The sequence below is a fragment of the Equus asinus genome, chromosome 2 (assembly GCF_041296235.1).
Source record: "Equus asinus isolate D_3611 breed Donkey chromosome 2, EquAss-T2T_v2, whole genome shotgun sequence".
NCBI classification, from domain to species: Eukaryota; Metazoa; Chordata; class Mammalia; order Perissodactyla; family Equidae; genus Equus; species Equus asinus.
In genome coordinates, this window is record NC_091791.1 from 155,009,733 (window position 1) to 155,031,119 (window position 21,387).

Genomic DNA, 21,387 nt, shown 5'->3' on the forward strand with positions numbered 1-21,387 from the left:
TTATAACAATTACCATGTTATTTTACAGATGTAGATATTGAGGGTCATAAAGGTTAAGTAACTCTCAAGGTCATATAATTGATAAATGGCACAGCCCAAATGCAAACCCAAATTTGTCCAACTTCAAAATCTGAATTTATAACTACAAAGTTATACTTGAAACAACTTTTCTTCAAATAATTTATAATAGAAAAATAGAAGCCTTTTTATTCAATATGAGCAGGATCAGTTAATCAAAAAATATCTTTTAAAATAAGGAATCATAAGCAATCCTTACACACCTTAAACATTTTAAAAAAATTAAAACACATAAATGAATTTTAATTTGCAAATCTCCTAATGTCAATCTGAGGTCTTTACTCTGAGTGTGGATCTATTGGTACAATTTTAATGTATTTATAAAGTGGAATAAACACTTAAAGAAACTTTGAAGCAATATAAACACAGAATCTTTCTAAATTTTTATGAATGATTTCCCTATCTTTTATGTTGTCTCACCCATACCAAACCTGAAAGCATTTTTAAAAATAAATTCACCTTTATCAAGTTCTTCCTAGCCATTCAGTATAATTTTCATAGAAATAACTATCTTTGTCTTTTGAGCTCATTTTCATTGGTTTATGTAATATTAAATTAAATTATGTAATTACAACAACTTCAACTAGATAAACAAGATAAACACTTCTTGGTAAGCCTACCAATCAACTCTCAGGATTTGAAGTTTACGGACATGACAGAGTGTTTAGTGTGCTGTGGGTATCAGTATGTTTTACAAGGGGAATGAAAAATATAGGTTAAGTCTAACAATTCAGTTAGGTGGGAGTTGTTAAGAGAGCTTTTACTGTACTTGTTTCTATATCTAGAATCCTGTAAGTTTTTCAATTATCTATTTTAACAAAGGATATATTTTTGAAACATTACTTATACATTGTTTATGACATTTTCTGTCATAACATACACTATCTCATTTTGGCCATGCAATAACACTATGAGATATGTAAGGACAATTACTTCCATGTTAAAAAGGAGGAAACTGATGCTCTGATAAGTTAAATGACTTAAACTAAGGGCTATTTAGTAATAAGCCAGAACTTGTTCTGGGTTTTTTTGGGTTTTGAATCTGAAATTCCTTTTAATATCCCAGAGCCATTTTAGGAAAGTAAGTATAGTGAATAGATTATTTCCAAAGAATGGAAAGGGTAGAAGAGGTATAACAGCATTTGGGAAAAGTATTCAAAAGCAGTGCAAATAGCAGAAGACTAGGAATTAGGAGACCTATATTATAATTGAGGTTTTGTCACTACCTATATTACCTTGGGAAAGTCATGTCACCTCCCCGGCTTTAATCTTCTCATCTAAAGGATGAAGAGTTTGGACTCGATTCTCTAAGGTTCCTTTTAATTTTAACATTCTATCATCTAAAACACAAATTTGAGTAGAAAACGCTTAATTTTCTCATATATCTATCCCAGGCACTCCTTCTTGTCTCAGAACTTCCCTGTTGACTTCTGGGAACATGTTTTTTATTAGCCAAACTCATTATAAAACAAACAAAAGAAACAGAATAAGCCAAGTGATCATTAATAACACAGCAAATGGGAAAAACAAAGAAAACAGCAGAATTTAAAACTTATATTTATACAGGAAAACACCCAATAAGCAAAATTAATATGGGTAAAAAAATTTGCAATACAGATGAAAAAGGGCTGTTGATATCCTTAATAGTTAAAGAACTTTAACAAGTCAAAAGCAAAAGAGAACTATTCACATCAAGAAGAAGAAAGACCTAGAAACAATGACTAATTAAACAACAAGGAGAACCTAATAAGCATCCAGATTGTGGTCTCTAAATGCCATTTCCTACTAAAAAGAACTGGGCTCACTCCTTGGAGAAAGGGCTGATTCCACGTCTGGGACCGATAATACACAAGATGAACATAAATATCTTGTTATACTATAAAGCAAAGAAGCTATCAAAGATTACGGGGTTATGTCAAAAGGTTAGAAACCAAAATGAAGAAATTCCACTGGTCAAAGATAGAGTAATTTGAGTATCAATAAAAATAATAATTACAATGTACTGAAGTACATGAAATATAATTAAGATGATGGTCTTGATACTTAGATTTAGATATTTAGATAAAGATAACAGGGGAAAAAAAGCTCATTAGTCAACTTTGAAGGATGCTAGGAAACCAACTCATTACACTGAAAACTAGTAAATAATGGGGGGAAAAAACCCCGGAATTTAACCTGACTTTCGTTTTATAAACCATAATTCAGAGTAAACAAACAGCTATTATGGGAAAGTCCTCTCAATAGAAGTGCTGTTAATAAATGAGGAAGGAATAACAGAATGAGAATAATATCAATTAACAAAATCTAAAGAAATAATGGATTTAGGCAATGATCATCAATGGCTGTTAACATCAGAAAAAGAAAGATAACTGAACATTAGGTGGCATCTGATGGAAGCACAGGATGCTACCTATGAAGTATTCTTGTCTAAAACAGGAAATTTAAGTCAAATCAAGCCTTCCAGATCTAACAACCAATTGACTGGAAATCTAGAGTAAAAGAACATATTAAACAGTATTATCCCATGGGGATACAACCAGCAAAACCCAGAATGTGGGACACTCTATAGAACAAACAACCCAGTTTCTTAAAAAAATAAATTATAAGGAAAAAAAAGGGAGGAAGAGCCTACAGATTAAGAGACTGAAAAGACATATCAACCAAATGGAATGTGTTAACCTTGTTTGGATACTGAGTTACACGGATCATTTAGGGAAAAAAATTGAGACAATCAGGGAAACGTGAACACTGACTAGATGTTTGATGACATCATGGAATTACTGTCAGCTTTTCAAAGATGTGATAATAGCATTATGAATATGTTTTTTAAAAATATTCTGTCTTTTAAAGATATGGAAAAATATTCTGTATCTTTTAACGATATAACTAATGCACTATATCTGGGATTCACATAAAAAGAATCCAGTGGGAGAGGTACGGAAACTAAGTGGGGGTGTAGTGAAACAAGAGTGGCCTTGTACAACCAGAGAGACTACAACTACAATATACAACTATGTCCTGGGGGTTTGGGGAAGGAGAAGAAGGAAAAAGAAAAAAAGGAAGATTGGCAACAGATATTAGCTCAGGTGCCAATCTTTAAAAAAGAAAAAGAAAAAAAAGACTGGCCATAGCTGACAATTGTTGTAGGTAGAAAATGAGTACCTGAGTTTTCGTGATACTATTTTCTGTACTTTTGTGTATGTTATAAATTTTCTATCATAAAATGGGGAGGGGAAAGGAAAAGGAAACTGTAAGTTTTCTTTTTTTTTTTCACTTCCCAATGACCTCTTTTTTTTTTATACCTCCACCTTCCTTATACAAGTTTGTAACCCAGACCTTTGCACTGTTTCTCAAGAGTTTTTGCAAATTTAAACTCTTGCTTCTAATTATGGAACAAAAGGCTTTATTTAACATTTAAGAAAAAGATAAGGATGAAAATAAGCAACACTAGGAATAAGAAAGTGGACTATAAATACAGAGACTATTTTGATTGTCTAGGAAAATAAAAATGATCAAAATGAGTTAAAGAAGCAGCAGAAAACCAGAATAGATAGTAAACAATAAACAACATTAGGAATAAGAAAGTAGACTATAGGTACAGAGATTATTTTTAAAAAATTGTAAGAGACTATCACGTAGAACTTTAAGTCTATATTTGGAAAAAAACCACAATGATTTTCTAGAAATAGATGATCAGAATCAGCAGAAGAACTACAAAACCAGAATAGATAGTAAACAGAGTAGGAACTGAAAAGGTAGTCAAAGATGTACATGTTATAAAAGTACCCGGCCCATTAAAAAGAAAAAACGGGCTGAGTGGTTAAGTTCACGTGCTCAGCTTTGGTGGCCCAGGGTTTCTCCGGTTCAATCCTGAGCATGGAAATGGCACCCGTCATCAGGCCATGCTAAGGTGGCATCCCACATGCCACAACTAGAAGGACCCACAACTAGAAATATACAACTATGTACTGGGGGGCTTTGGGGAGAAAAAGGAAAAACAAAATCTTTAAAAAGAAAAAAAGATCTATCATAATGTTAAAAAAAAAAAAAGTGGGGGAAACTGTTTATGTATTGATACGCAAAGATCTCCAAGATACATGTAAAGTTAAGGGAAAAAAAAGCAAATACAGACGAACATGGATAACATGTTACCATTTACGTACAGAAGTAAGAAACAAGAATGCATACCTGTGTTGGCCTGTGTATGTATGAAAATTATCTAAAGGAACAATAAGACCTATTTACGGGATAGAAGCTGAATAGATGAGGCACAGGAGTGGAAAGGAGACTAAACAGTTTTGAAGGTCACTTTGAATAAGCTTACATAAGGGGTTAAGAGCATAGAAAATAAAAAGCTTTCTGATTGATTTTTATAAGACGTACAGAACACCAACAGTAAAACCAAGTAAGAATAGCACACAAAAAATCAAGAGGCCAATCTCACATGTGAACCTTACTGCGAAAATCCCAAAATATTAGCAAACTGAATCTGGTAATGTTTTAAAAGAATATTTTATGACTAAGTTGGATTTATCCTAGGAATGCAGAAATAATTCAATATCCAAATAGTTATTTTACCACATAAAAGATTAAAGTAGGAAAAATGCTACAGTTCTTTTAATAGATGCTCTAAAAGCATTTAATAAAAGCCAATACCCATTCTTTTTTTTTTTAAAGATTGGCCCTGAGCTAATATCTGTTCCCAGTCTTTTTCTCTTTGTTCTTCCTCTCCTTAAAGCCCCCCAGTACATAGTCGTATATTCAAGTTGTAGGTCCTTCTAGTTCTGCTACGTGGAATGCTGCCTCAGCATGGCTTGATGAGTGGTGCTAGGTCTGCGCGCATGATCCGAACCTGCCAAACCCTGTGCCACCGAGGCAGAGCATGCGAATTTAACCATTTGGCCGCAGGGTCGGCCCCCCCAATACTCATTCTTGATTAAAAACAAAACAGAAATCTGCAACAAGAGAGTTAAATTTACCCAACAATAAAGGGAGAATAGGTATATAATTTTGACAAATGTAAATAGGCTGAACTATTCTATTAAAAAATGGCTATTGACAATTAAAATTTTTTAAAACTCAATCTACAACCTATAAGGTACAAACTGAAAATTTTCAAAGTTAGGAAATTATCTATCGACAAACATAGAAAAGGTAAAGATAATTACGAAGTTATACAACACATTTTTTCACAGCAAAAAAGTATTAGCACTAAACAAGGTTGCTATCATACAATAGAAGGAAAATAACAATGAAAACTAATAATAATGAATGATCCAAATTACAAATTAAGAAAAAGATGCCAGAGGAGAAAAATTAAAGAAATATAAAGAGGAAAATGCATAAATATATTTCCTAAAAATCGAAATATTAGAATGCCACATATTAGGCAGGCAAAGAGTAAGTGGCAAACCAATATAATATAAATAACAAAGCATATTTAGTAAATATATGGAGAGACCTAACCAAAAGGGCAAAATAATTCTTTCCTCCATTTTTCTGTAAATTTATCTTAATTATGTTTGTTCCTTGCTTTCTCTTTCTCTTTTTTTATCTACATAGTATCTATGATATAAGGAAAGCTTTCAAAGGTGTAATCTTGCAAAAATTATTTATGAACCAAGAAAGACACATGCTTTAGCAAATATAAAATTTAAAGGGCTCAATCACACAAAAACTTTAAGATATTTTCTTCAATATTGCCTAGGTAGATGAGAAAATAAAAAATGAAACATTTCAAAATGAGAAAAAAGCATAAATGAACAAAATATAGAAAAATGGTAATGGCAAATAAAGTACAAATTAAAACAAGTAAGAGATAACATTACAATCAATCAAATCAGCTAAAAGTAAGTGCTAAAATCTAATGTTTACAGTATATTGGGAAAAAATGTACATTACTATATAGTTTAGTGGTACTAAAACCAATAACAAAAATGTAATAATGGCTAAACAAATGCTTCTTCCTTTAACCCTGGCAATTCTACTTTGGGGAATATAATCCCAAGAAAGTAAAGCAAAAGAAAAAATGTAATGTGTACAGAAATATATAACACAGCACAAGAAAGAATCAAATAGCCAACAGAAAGTTAAAAATTATTATTTTTACATTAACATGAATATACCTAAAGAAAACATGTGAAAGAAAGGTCAGTTTGAAACAAACAGGAGAAAATGAGTTATTAAATCAAACTTGGCCAAACCATTCAAGGAGTATACAAGTAGAAGCATTCAAGGCTTTGCAATAGATGTGTACATGTGTGCTACTGTGGAGATGGATTAATTAGGTTGAATTGATTAGGATTAATTAGCTTGGTGCCATTAAACATTATGAAACATTCAAATAACTAGTGGTTCAGATTCTGTGATCAGCAAGTCATATTTATATTATAATTTACTTTCTTAGATAAAACGCCTATAAACAATGTACTGATCTACTCAAACAAGTGTTTTGATTCATTTGATTTATTTCTCATGATATATTTAGCAGTATATAGAATATATGTCATGAAATATTCTATTTATACACAAATCTCTAGTGAGTCTATTTAGTAAAAGCCAGATCAACTCATTTTGGGTATAGACAAAAACAATATAGAGTCTGCAAACCCAAAGGCAAGATCCAGGAAGACAATCGCAACTTCCCCAAGGAATATACCGCCTAGGGAAGTGTACTGGCAGGCAACAGCTAGTCTTCCCTGATTATACCAAATCTTATTATGCATCATTCGTTTTTTTCCCCCCAAACTCAACACGTCAAATATTGACAACTCATGTTTATCCAGGAAGACTTTAATTGATTTACGGATAAAAGATGAATAGAAAAAAGTTATAAAGCAATTAAATTACTATCAGTCTACAACAAAAAACATATTTCAGAAGGTACTTTACCATTTGGAACTACTCAGTCACAAAAATGTCACTCATTGTCTACTGCTAAGTGGGAACTCCTTTCTTGACACCTTACCCAATATTTACTTATTACTCCTCTAAGGAAAAGAAGAAAATAAGTTCCTAATAGCCCCACAACTGGAATCCTGGGCAACTATAAATTTATCCTAATGCAAAATCATGTTTTATATGGCCATTGTAGAACTGGAGTTACTTAATTTGTCTGATCCTAAAGGCTGGTTAAGGTAAAGAGTTCGGGGGACAGAGAGGAACAAATGAGAAATGGAAACCAATGCAGATCAAAACCCATGACTTTGCCAGGAAGATTTCTGGACATGAAACAATCAGGCCTCATCTGAAAACGTTTAAATTCAAGGTTAAATTGATCTAGGAACTCACCTCACAAAAGGTCAAACTGAAGCAGTCTGAGGTATACAGAGAATAAAATTTGAAGAAGCTGATATTAAATAGTCTGTTTTTATGATAGCTAAAAAGAGAGTCTCTGTTTACAAAAAAACAGCTACCCTGGAATACCAGCACATCCCTTCCCCCTCCACAACAATGTCTTGAAAATAGTTGGTTCAGGAAAACCCAACCCATTCAATTATGAGTAAAAAGCATAGAATCTACAAAGACACCATAAGATTAAAGGGAAGAAAAGTGCAACATAATTTATTAACATAAGAAAAACACTCATCAGAAAAATGTTGTCCCAGAGCAGACAAAAATTGTATATGGATTTAAAAAGCATAATAAAGCAATCATCTCTATGAAAGAACAGAAATGAAAGCAAAAATACAAGAACTCAAGGAACAGACAGTAAGACAGCAGGAAATGAAAAACAAATAGATGAAACTCATGAAAGCAGCAGAAACAAAAATATAATCACCACAGGAAGGAGGCAAAACTAGAAGGGGCACAAGGGTGAATAAGCAGTTTGGAAAATATATTTAAGGACATAAAGAAAATTTTAAAAATGAACAAAGTTAAAGAAAATAAAAAGAATTAAGAGAGAGGGGCTGGCCCCGTGGCCGAGTGGTTAAGTTCGTGCGCTCCGCTGCAGGCGGCCCAGTGTTTCGACGGTTGGAATCCTGGGCGCGGACATGGCACTGCTCGTCAGACCACGCTGAGGCAGCGTCCCACATGCCACAACTAGAGGAACCCACAACGAAGAATACACAACTATGTACCGGGGGGCTTTGGGGAGAAAAAGGAAAAAATAAAATCTTTAAAAAAAAAAAAAAAAAAAAGAATTAAGAGAGAAAACAATACACACAGAAGAAAAGCAAAGAATATTTATGTTCATAAATTATTGAGTCCCTAAAGAAATCTAAAATAATGGAATAGAAAAAGATACTTAAACGTTAATTCAAGATTCAAGACCCAAAACAGTCAAAATAGAGATATATCCTCGTAATGTCAATAAACTTCAAAGACAAAGAAAAAAAATCTGTTAGGCAGCCTGTGAAAAAGATACAGTCACTTATGAAGGGGAAAAATCATTCACTCCTCAGATTTGTTCATAGAAATATTCAATGCCATGGGGCCGGCCAGGTGGTGCAGCGGTTAAGTTCGCACGTTCCGCTTCTCGGCGGCCCGGGATTCGCCGGTTCGGATCCTAGGTGCAGACATGGCACTGCTTGGCAAAAGCCGTGCTGTGGTAGGCGTCCCACATATAAAGTAGAGGAAGATGGGCATGGATGTTAGCTCAGGGCCAGTCTTCCTCAGCAAAAAGAGGAGGATTGGCAGTAGTTAGCTCAGGGCTAATCTTCCTCAAAAACAAAAAAAAAGAAAAATATTCAATGCCAGAAGACAACAGAATCACATTACGTTTCTTTCCTTAAGGAAAGGAAACGTGAACTGAAGATTTTATATCCAGGTAAACCTTCCTCTTCAAGTATAAAGGCTATAACTAACAGTTTTGAGCACCCAAAAACTCAGGGAATATTATTTCAATAAGCCCTTCTTGGGGAAACAATAAGAAAACACACTTCAATCAACCAAGAGATAATTACGGCAACTATAGCAAAGGGAATGATATGAACATTTAAATAAATATAATACAACTAAAACAAACAAATGTGACAAATGCCCTAATGTCAAACACTAAGAAAGAAAGAGAGAGAAAGAGAAAGAGAGGTGATACAACTAAAAAAAGTTGGGAAGGGAATGAGGATGGGCAGAAGTATGCTAATTATCTCATCTATTATAACTGCCAAAGGGTATCATATAAAACAATGAAGTTTTACTTGAAGTTTAAGCATATTTAATACTACAAAGATATATTATTGACTAAAATTGGGTTGGGGGAGAGGAAATAGACTAATTTTACCATTGTTAATACATGGTGAAACAATACACAAAGGCATACCAGGTAAATGAAAACAAAAATATAGCAGAGACAGAAGTCTTAATATCAGTCTAGGTAGAATTTGGGTCAAAAAGCAATAAACAAAACAAAGATGAGTATCTCATAATGCTAGAAAGTACAATTCTGAAGATATAACAATGATGACTATGCACCAAAGAACACAGAAATCAGAATTCATGAAGGACTATCGGAAATAAAAAGAGAGAGTGAGATGCACTACCAATAAGAGACTAATTTACCTCTCTCTTATAATTCATGACAGATTAAAGTGACTAAAACTATATAACAGAAGACCCAAATAACATAAGGTATAAAGTAGATATAATTGATATATATCAAACCCTGCCCCCTAAAATACAAAATATATCTTCTTTTCAAGTATGTACGGATCATTCACAAAAACTGATCATATACAAGATCACAAAGAAAATTTCAATAGAAATCAAAATAATGATTACAATTGTAATCATGATTACAATATAACTAAAAATTAATGACAACAAGATGCCCTTACCACCTAGATATTTTTAAATTCTTTAATAAACAACTCTGGAATCAATGAGGAAATACATATATACTGTTTAACATCAAGAAAATAATCATAAAGACACTACATCTAAGAATTACGTTAAATTAATAAATTAACAGGGGGAAGCGATGATGTTGAATCTTTTTATTCAGAAACTTGCTATATCTTCATTTCTACAATTCTTCTTTAGTATCCTTCAGGAATATTGGTTCTTTACACACATTTATTATTAAATTTACAGCAACAAAATATAACATAATAAAAAAAGACATTTATCTTCTATGTGTTTATTATTTATACATAGGAAATATACTGATTTCCATATATTAATTTTGTTTCCTGCTACTTATTGTCTGCAGAGGTATTTCAATCGATATTCTTGGATTTTCCTAACATACAATCATTTAACCTGCAAAAGGTAATTGATTTACCCCCATCTTTCCAATGTTTCTAACTCCTCTCTCTCTAGTTTATTTTTGTTGGTTAGCACCTCCGATACAACACGAATACAATACAAATAACAGTGGTAAGACTTAGTTATTTTGTTCCTGACCCTAAAGGGAATGCTTTCAATGTTTCTCTTTTAAGCATAATGATGAGTAACAAGCTTTTAAGTAACATTTCTCTAATACTTATCTAATTGAAACACAGATTATCAGAGTTAGTACTAACATATTTGGTTTAACACACAAAAAAGCATTACCTGTAACATTTTAATTATTTCTCCTTTTAACTTACTTTATAGTATCTGCAAAGCTGACTCGACGAGAGCTTTTCTTATTTCTCAAAGCATTGGATTCCTAGGGGCAGAGTATATATGGTATGATTCTTAATGAAACCACTGTGATTAGGTCTCCAGAGTACTACAGACAGAGACTAAGTCTTACTCTCAATTAATTTGATATTATTATTAATTTTCATAATAAAGTATGAATTTGACTCTCCAAAATATCCGAAGCCAGAAGCACTTAAAAATGAATATGATTTTCAGTGTGAATGATAATAAGCATACTGACACAAACAACATACATTTAAGGAAGGTGATTGCTGTCCCTTATCTTTTCTCTCTTTTTAAATGAATGGGTTATTTTACTATCAAGAAGAGGAAAGACTGGGGACAAACCAAGTGATACGCTGCCTGTTATGGGAACCTTACTATACTATTTTTAAGATTTTAAAAAAATTAATTGTAGTAAAATACACATAACATAAAATTTACTGTCAACCATTTAAATTTTTTTAATTTTTATTTTATTGTGGTAAGAACACTTGATAAGCGATCTACCTTCTTAAAAGATTTTTAAGCGTACAATATTGTGAACTATAGGCACAATGTTATAAAGCAGATCTCTAGAACTTACTCATCTTGCATAAGTGAAACTTTATACTCATTGATTAGCAACTCCCTGTTTCCCCCTCCTCTCTGCCCCTGGCAACCACTATTCTGCTCTCTGCGTCTATGAGTTTGACTATTTTAGATACCTCATACAAGTGGAATCATGCAGTATTTTTCCTTCTGGGTTGCTTCCACTTTTTGGCTACTGTGAATAATGCTGCTATGAACAGGGGTGTACATTTCTTCAAGACCTTGCTCTCAATTCCTTTGGGTATATTATACCCAGAAGTGGAATGCTGGATCATATGGTAATTTTATTTTAATTTTTTGAGGAACCACCGCACTGTTTTCCATAGTGGCTGGACCATTTTACATTCCCACCAACAGTGCACAAGGGTTCCAATTATTACACATCCTAGCTAACACTTGTTATTTTCTGTTTTTTTTGATATAGCCATCCTAATGGGTATGAGGTAATATCTCATTGTGGTTTTTATTTGCATTTCCCTAATGTTTAGTGATGTTGAGCATCTTTTCATTATAATAATCTATTTTTATTTTCCCTCATCTTCTTTAACAAGAGCAAACATTTTTACTCACATTGATATCAAACACAAAAAGCAAAAGAGAGAGAAACAAAAAAATCCACAGAGAATTTTACTGTGTTAATTCTGAATACCTAAGCATAAGTCTTATTACAACAAAGAATTAGGAATGTTCATCCTCTCTGTTAAGACCCTAGCAGACACTACAGGGGGCCTTGAGTTTAATATGACAATAATACTGACATAGTAAATACTGGGACTAATAGAGATTAATATATTTCTTACTAAAAAAAAAACACCCCAAACTGAAATTCATGTGGTATAATGGAAAGAGCACTGAGCTAGAAATTAGGAGATTAGAGCTCCAATTTGAAGTATGCCCCGAACTAGCTGCATGAGTTTAGACAAAACATTTAACCTCTTTGGACTTCATATTTCTCATCTATAAAAAGAAGGACCTAGAGTCAAGATTACTGATGAGCTCCTGTTGGTTTTAAAGCTCTCTGAGTCTATGAATAGGTCATTTACTCATTCAACATTCATTAAATTTTTAAAAAATACACACACACACCCCAGATCCTGTGCTGAGTGATAGAAAAATGGTGGTAAAGGAAACAAATACAGTCTCTACTGGGGATTAATAATGAGACAGATATTAAAACAAAAAATCCACACAAACATAAAATTCAAAGTGTGATGAGTGGTATGAAGGAGAACTATATAAAAAAAAGTAATTTAGCCTGAGAATCAGGGAATACTTCCTTGAGGAAGTACATCTAAGTTGAGACCTGAAGGATTAGTTAGAAGTTAGTCAGATGAACAGCTGGGTAGAGGGAAAGCATTCTAGGCAGAATGTGTGCAGAGGCTCTAATGTATTTGACAAATAGCAAGATCAAAGATGCCAAAGTAGAGTGAGCACTCAGAATTATATGTCTCCAAAACTATATGCATTTCATCAATCAACAAAATGTACTGAAAGTCAACTATGTATGGGGCACAATAAATTAAAAAAACACATGATAAAGTTCCCACCGTCAGGGAGTTCTCAATTTAGACTAGACATTAGTAAACAAATACAATAGAAGGTGCTAAGGGATGATTTTCTGAGAAAAGTGACATGAAAGCTGAGTGTTGAAGGACAAACAGGGATTATCAAAGAAGGCTACAGATTTATGGTAAAACAAGTATGATAAAACATTAATTGTAGAAGCTAGGTGATGCTATATGAGCACTGTAAAATTCTTTCTACTTCTCAGTATGTTCGAAAAAAAATTTTAATAAAATGTTGGGAGAAAAAAGAATAAGGGACTAGCAATCTAAACGGAGGGTACATCACATGTAAATATTTGCAGGCTTGACAGTTCAGGCCTTGTTTGGGGAATAGTAAGCAATTCCAAATGGTGAGACATATGTGTGAGAGTGGCAAGAAAGAAGGCTGGAAAAGTAAATAGAGGTTAAAATTCATGAGTGCCAGCTTACTCAAGCATTTGGATTTTAACCTGAGGGCCATGGGATGTTTACTTGTACACAATCAATTGAGAATTATTTATGATAATCTCTCTTCATATAGCTAATAAAGCTCCTGACTATTAGAAATATCACTGAAAATAATCATCTATAAAGCATTTATATAAAGCTTATATATATAAAGCACTAGAGACTTACCTGAACTATTTCATTCCCATTTCTGAGGTCCTGAAGAGGACTCCTTGGGGGTTTCAAAATCTAGAAGTAAGAGTTAGAATTATTCAAGAAAATCTGGCATACCTATATTTTAATAATCAGTTCATTTCAAGTTATACCATGAGTAGAAAGGTAGAGATGCTAAATATCCTGTAAAAATCTCTAAACTCCTCAAATTCAAACTGTTCAGGGCTATATTTTGTGGCTGGTTTAAATATTTGGCATCTATTACCTTCTCCCTGCCCACCTTCCCCAATTATTTTGCCTATTCTCATTCCATGTAGTCTGGGTAAAGCTCCACCCCAACGGTAGGGTACAACACGTGGCCTAGTATAGAAGAATCTGCACATGATATTCTGTCATCAACAGTGATTGGTTCAGGAATGAGGACTTGACCCATATCAAGATAATCAAGCCAACATGATTCAATTCTGAGTCTTTTGTTTTTTTATCTTGAGGAAATAGACACTATTTTTCATGTAGGACTTGAACCTGGAAGTTGGAGAGCTAGATGATATACTGTAGTAACTACAGAGAGAGAGCCTGTCTGATCATGCCCAGAAGAAGCAGTCAGAGTAGGAAAAGTGAAAGGAAATCCTAGTACTAGTGATATTGTTGGATATTGTGGTCACCAAGTAGTGCCTAAAGTCATCTCTATCTTTGGATTTTTCAATTTTATAACCCAATAAATTTTGTGCTTAATTCAGTTTGAGTTGGATTTTTTGTGTCTTGCTACAGCTTTGTACATCAGTTTAAATATATTTTGAAACAGCTCTACTGAAGCATAATTTACAAGGCATACGATTCATAAAATTACCATGAAATTCATAAAATACAAATTCTAGTATATTTACAGAATTGTGTAACCAGGTTAAATATTTGAGTGTTTATCCAGAGAGCAATAGGAGCCAGTGGGGGTGGATGGTGATGCCACAGCCAAAATTACTGTGGTATATGATTATTACTCAATAAAAGGTAACAATTATTGACTTAAGTGTTTCTTACTGAGGAATGTCGTCTTCTAACAGGTCTTTCTGTATTGTCACTGAAAGAGGAAAAAAAAATTTACACACACATTGGTAAAAGACTGAATTTTCAAAAGCCATCATCACAGCATCCCTTACATGCTTTTAAATTGGCCATCACTTTAACTTAACACTTGGCACCATTTTCACTTAGAAAAATTTATATTATAAGACTTTAAATTCAGTAGTTAGGAAGTCAATATTTTAAATTACATATTGTATAATACAAGACTCTCTCTTGAAAAACAACCAGTACAACATAATTTACCATAATTACAAAGGTACAATTATAAGATATATCGGCTATAAATCAAGAGACTCTAGCTCTGGTTTTAGTACTGCGTGATTTTTAGACCAGGTGAAAATTCAAACGCCTGGGGAGGTCAAACAGATAATTTAGTAAGTGCAAGAAAAAGAAGTGGTTTCAAGACTATAATGGAGAGTTCCTGCTTGGTCGAAAGGTCACAGCTATTACACTGCTCAGGTTAGTTGATGCCAAGCAAAAATATGACCCCTGTTTTGCCACACTTGATTTCTCAAGAGAAAGTGAAAATCTAATTGTTGTATGGAATTTTGAAATTTTGGCAACTAATTCAAAAATTTAAAAACATTGTTTAGGCAAAAAAAAAAATTAGGTCTATAGGCTGTAAACAGGCCGCCAATTTGTGAGGCCAATTCTAGACAAATCATTTCATTTTCTTAGGCCTCAATTTTCTCATCCTTAAAATTGAAGAGATGGGAGGTGGTCTCTAAAGTCCCTCTTAGTTTTAACTCTAGATGAGTTTATACAAAGACACGGCAAGGAGGTTGATGACTTTGTAACATTTACCTCTTTTCCCTGGAACAGAATGGAAAAAGATTTCAGAAGCTACCAAATAGGTATTACTAGTAGGAAAAGTACCTTTCTCTGATAAAGAGTTTAACATTTTCAGCTGCCTTGCATGAACTTACTTTTCTTCATTAGCCTCTGAAGACGTCCCATCCATTTTTGAAGAAAAACTTTTTCTGTAACAAATACACAATATTAGAAAAGAAGAGAAAGAAGGAAGAGAAACTACAGTCTATGAAGAGATATGAGCAGAGTTGAGACTTCAGGATTACTTTCTGGGGAAGACCAAAAAAAGGAAGGAAAAACTACACTAATGAGACTATAAAACATGAGAAATTTTGAGGAGTTTAAACTATTCTGTTATAATTAATGTTCCTGGTAAATTCTCATATTCAAAATAAAATCAGTGACCAACTCTGATTGGGATGATCTGAACTTTTAATGATTCAAATAAAAATTCGCTGTAGTTTATAAGAGTTTATGGATTACATAATAATTCAGTCTCAAAATGAAGTCAAAATTGGGTATCAAAATACCGTGGATTTGCATAACATGCATATTTATCTTATGAAAATTCAACTATAAATACTCAGCAAAAAATTTTAAGACAGAAAAATAAAGTTTTAAATAGAGCAGCTGATTATGCTTACAATGCCACTCAATGAGTATTTGTCTTGGAAAGACTGAAATAAAAGGCATACCTGAAGTTTCCTCAGTTGGTCTTAGTTCCTACCTATCCATAACTATTTTAGACTTTCACTTTATGCATTAACTTTACAACCTCACACCTAGGTAAGAAAAAAATCCATTGCAGATTTCAGAAAAGAGAACAGCTAGAGATTTTAACTCAACAATAATTAGTATTTCTACCAGAACATTAAATTAACACTATATACATAAACTGTTAGAATCAATGTTCTTACTTTTAGCAGTAAGTAAAAAAAAAACAGGTACTTTAAAAGATATCTTATTTTACACGCTTTCATCATACATAACAAAAGTCAAATTAGGAAACAATTCTTCAGAATAAACCTGAACTTCAAACTGAAATAAAAGTCTGCTTATTTTTAGTATCAGTTTATTCAGTTAGCTATCAATACAGACAAGATGAAGGGCATCTTCTAGGATTTGATCTCTGATCCTCTTCTTTTGTCCTTCATCGCTTAATCAGTCTGCTTATCCATTCTTGTGGCTTCACTTACCTCCTAGTCACAGATAACACTCATATGTACTTAATATTTTTAATTCTTAAATTTTAGCTTTTATGTACACAGTATAAGAAGTTCATTTTACAAGACTGTTTTTTTTAAAACAGCAGCCCCCTGCACTTCAATATCCTCCTTCCCCAAAGCAACCACTTTCACTACTTTAACCTAATTATTCTGTATTTAAAGAAATCTCTCCAGCCAGCCCTGATGGCCTAGTGGTTAAAGTTTAGTGCTCACCACTTATGTGGCCCGGGTTCACTTCCTGGTAGCGGCACCCTACCACTCGTCTGTCATGCTGTGGCAGCGGCTCACACAGATAAACAGGAACAACTTACAACAATGACGTATAACTATGCGCTGGGGCTTTGGGGAGGGAAAAAAAAAAGAAAGTTCTCTTTTCTGCAACCACCTGTCACTCACATACACACATTTAGACACCCCCCACACCCAGATAAATACAGTACAAGAAAAGAAAGATTACATGCCAATTTCACAATCATAAATATAAAAATCCCAAATAAACAGCAAAAAGGAGTCAGCAATTTGTAAAAAAGGATAATATATCATGGTTATGTTGGTTTTATTCCAAAAATGCAAAATTAGTTTAACATTAGAAAATCAATTTTACAATTTACCATACTAACAGATTAAAAGGGAAAAATCATCTCAACAGATAAAAAACAAGTTTGATGAACTTTAACATCCTTTCTTTTTTTTTTTTAAGATTTTATTCTTCCTTTTTCTCCCCAAAGCCCCCCAGTACATAGTTGTGTATTTTTAGTTGTGGGTCCTTCTAGTTGTGGCATGTGGGATGCCACCTCACCATGCATGGCCTGATGAGCGGTGCCATGTCCACGCCCAGGATTCAAACCCGCGAAACCCTGGGCCGCCAAAGCGGAGGGCGCAAACTTAACCACTCGGCCACAAGGCCGGCCCCTAACATCCTTTCATGTTGGGGAAAAAATTTGGCAAACTAAGAATAGAAGGTAAATCCCTTAATCTAACAAACAGCATCTATTTAAAAAACTGACAGCAAACATCAACTTAGTGGTGAAACTCTGAAAAATTTCCCTCTGAGACCAAACAAGTATGATAGCTACTTCCATTTCTATTCAATCCATCATCAAGTCTTAGTAGTTCTGTTCCCAGTATATATTCCAAATCCTTTCACTTCTATCTTCAGTGCCACTACCATAGTTGAAGCAACCACCATCTCTCACATAGAATACCGCAATATCCACCTCACTGGTCTCCTTGCTTTCACTCTTATCTCCTTACAGTCCCTTCTCCAAATAGTAGGCAGTTACCTTCTTAAACATAAATCACATTTAAGACATTCTCCTACTTAAAACCCTTCAATGGCTTCCCATCATACTGAGAACCAACCCTTCACCAGGACTTACAAAGCTCTACAAGATCTGGTCCCTGCTAGCCTCTCAGACTTTATACTTTATTTCATACCACTGTCTTCCTCACTCACTATGCTAGTCACACCAGCATTACTAATTCCTGCACACACAAAGTGCTTTCCCAAGTCACTGAATTTATATTTGCTATTCTCTCTTGGTAAGAAAGCCAAGAAAAGCACTCTCTGTAGCACTGTGTATGTCTCCTTTGCAGCATCACCACCACTGTAAGTTAAAGATCTGTTATGTAAATTAATCATTCCTGTTATCTCCCCAAACTACCCTTATTCCAACGTAAAGTCTATGAGAACAGGACTGGTGTCTCTTATGTTCACTGTTATACACTGAGAACCTAGGACAGTGCTTTGTAAATAACAGGAGCTCAATAAATATTTGCTGAATGAGTAATTAAGAAACAATTCTTTAAAGTTAACTTTATGATCACTGACTTGCATATTCTCCTTTTGGGAATATTTTCAAATTTAGTGACATATTAAAAATTCACAGATAAAAATATTAAATACTATCAAATCAGGATCACCTAAACATCTTTGCTGTTTGAAATAGTCATTGAAGCTGAAATATAATGATGTACACCTGAAATTTACACAATGTCATAAACCAATGTGACTTCTATAAAATAATAAAAAAACCCAACTACCTCCCCCAAAAGAAATAGTGAACATCGTTCCTGTCTAACCTGCAGACTAACTGGCACGTAATTCAGCGATAAGATTCAAAGCTTATTGAAGCCCTCTTTTTAAAATATCCTATTTATTACATAACTATAAGTTCCACCTTCAAGAGAAATGAGACCCTAGATCTTCACATTATTTATAAAATTTGTAAGCCTTATTTGTAAAATGCAGTAATAGTTGAATGCTTGATCACTGACATATTAATTGACTATTGTTTGGTTCCAAAACTGTGCACCTGGCACAACTCAGGGCTGCTACAGCATACTCACAGAGGTATCCTGGGATATTTTAAATTTTTGAGAGAAACAGCACTTCTTGATATCTGTCAGGCACTGTGTGAACTACTCTCTCAAAACAGTACCTATTCACATTACATTAGTTTTGATAAAACATTATTGCAAAGCTGGATTTTTGGCAGATGTTGTGATATAAAGCAAGTATTTTTTATCCACGTGGTACAGGAAATGAGAGTGGCAGTGTCCAACCTGATTCTAAGACTTGAGAAGTTGTGCAGTGTTCAATAGGCACACATATCCAATTAGTAGATAATTGTGATTACTTAAGAATAAAATTGAAACATTATCTTTTCCTTCAATTTATGCATATTTTTTCAAATGGCTACTAAGTGGTTAGGACATAAATTTATTTCAACTTAATAACAACTTATTAAGTTGTTTGGACCTAACTACTTAATAAATGGAACTGTTAGGTATTTCTTTTGGCCTAAGGGCACCATGAGCCAAGAAAGTTTGGGCACTACTAGCAAACCACCGCTACTGGGCCAAAAGGGCCCTTAAAAGTGCTTTTTTTTTTTTTTTACATTCGAATGGGTTGTAGAAAACAAAACAGAATATGTGACAGAGACGATGTCAATGACCACATAGCCTGCAAAGCCTGAAATATTTACTATCTAGCTCTTTGTCCACTCCTGCATTTACACTACCAATATCTGGAGTTAACATATTCCATAGTGTCCAATGATACAGGCTCTAGACCTATGCTGTCCAATACAGCAGCTATCTAAATTTAATTAAAATAAAACTTAAAACTCAGTTCTTCACTCACAAGAGGCACATTTCAGGTGCTCGACAGTCACATGACTAATGGGTACCATGTTGATAGCACAGATATAAAACATCACCATGATCACTGAAAGCTTTATTGGACAGCACTGTTCTATTATCAATATCTAGAGTATCTTCTACAGTCTCTTCTTTAGCACCAAACCCATTATTAATACCATTGCAAACATTTTTACTCGGTTTCCATCTACCTATTGGTCATCTTGTAAACATTTCCAGCCGTTCACAGAGTCAAGAAGAATTATACTGCTTGGACCGAACCTTTAATTAGCAAAATCTTCCCAGACATTAACTCCTTATCTCCGTAAATCATTCTTCCCTTCGAGTTCCACCTCAAATGCCACTTTCTCCGTGAAGCCTCCACTGCCAAGAGCATCAAACAAGCTCTCCCTTCGCTGCGCGCCCACAGTACTCTAGAACGTCCTATAACCCTCTACATTCTCTTGTATTGCAGTTATTTGTGTATATTAATTATTTCCCTTGCTGGACTGTAAACTCCTCTAGATTAGGGACTCTGACCCATCCGCTCCCAGCCCTAGCACAAGACAACCAGGAACCCAGTAAATAAACAAGGAATTCGATTGATCCAACTCAAGTGGATGAAAACTGCAATCTTCATATCTGCAGGAAGCCCTGCTTTGGTCTTCCCTGTCATCTCTTTATAAACTTATTTTTAAAATTCCAATCAGCAATTAAAAAAAATTTTTTTTCTTAAACTCTAGTACTGAAAAAACAACAAGGAAAGGGTCTTTAACTCTGAGCTAATAACGGGCAGAGGAAGCTTCTGCAAACCTCATTCGCGGCATACCAATACTGGCTTTATTTGTTAATGTTCAGATGGCTGCGGGGTCTGTTCAGGCTGCTAGCGCTCCGATCAGACCCCGTGCACAAACCACGACAGGCCGAGACTTTGGAACCACTGACTGATGTCGCTCCATTTACAGTTGAGGAAAGACGGGGTCACAAACACACACAGTGGGGAGTTCCCCGGGGAGGAGCGGCAGGGCTGCGCGGAGGGGCCCGGGCCCTGACAGACAGCGGCGCGGCGGACCCGGACGCCCCGAGAGCCGCGGACAAGCAAGCCGGGCCGGCCGACGGGCCCCGGGGCGGTGCTAGGGAGGAGGGCGGCGGCACAACGTGCAGGCCCAGGTGAGGAGAGGAAGAGGCCTGCACCAGGAACAAGCGTCTCCTCTGGGCCCGGCGCCTCCGCAGGCCGCCTGGCCGAGGGAGCGTCCCCCACCTCCCGCCGCGGCGCCTTCAGAGCGCTCAGACAATACCTAAAGCCTCCTCGAAGCCCAGAACGAAAGGGTCATTCTCTTTACCCGCCGCGGCCCAACTGCTTGACAAATTCTCTTCAGACTTGTTTGGGGTCCGCACGCTCCTCAGATCAGCAGCTCCCCGCCGTCGCTCCGCTTCACCTCACAACGCCCGGACAGCTTCAGCGAAGTATTCAAATCTAACCGCCTCGCTGGCACGCATGCGCAAAGCCGCTCATCGCGTCGGCTCCGCCCCCTTGGACTCCACCCCATCCCTAAGACGACTCTAACCAAACTTCCTTTCCAGCCTGTATGCCAATTTTATTTCCTTCAAGGTTATCTCATTTTCTACGGAGTTTTCCTTTGTCCCTCACCATCGCAGATCGCCTGTATCATGGGAGCAGCCATCTTGTTTTGATAGCTTGCTATTAAAATGATCGGATCTTTGTT

General features: G+C 35.0%; 1 protein-coding gene across 4 annotated transcripts in view; it reads right to left on the reverse strand.

The window, feature by feature from the left end:
- The window catches only part of KNL1 (kinetochore scaffold 1), a 56,255-nt gene extending 34,902 nt beyond the window's left edge, over positions 1–21,353 (reverse strand). The window contains exons 1-6 of one of the 4 annotated variants that reach the window (XM_044765141.2): positions 20,959–21,139; positions 16,733–16,858; positions 15,410–15,463; positions 14,439–14,478; positions 13,416–13,475; positions 10,608–10,669 (exon numbers count right to left, since the gene is read on the reverse strand). In XM_044765141.2, the coding sequence (XP_044621076.2) occupies positions 10,608–10,669; positions 13,416–13,475; positions 14,439–14,478; positions 15,410–15,444 (197 nt within the window). In that variant the 5' untranslated portion in view covers positions 15,445–15,463; positions 16,733–16,858; positions 20,959–21,139. Of the gene's footprint in view, positions 1–10,607; positions 10,670–13,415; positions 13,476–14,438; positions 14,479–15,409; positions 15,464–16,732; positions 16,859–20,958 lie in introns of those variants that run through there. The other 3 variants (XM_044765140.2, XM_014840743.3, XM_070503560.1) reach the window with 3 other exon arrangements.
- Between the last annotated feature and the right edge of the window lie 34 nt (positions 21,354–21,387).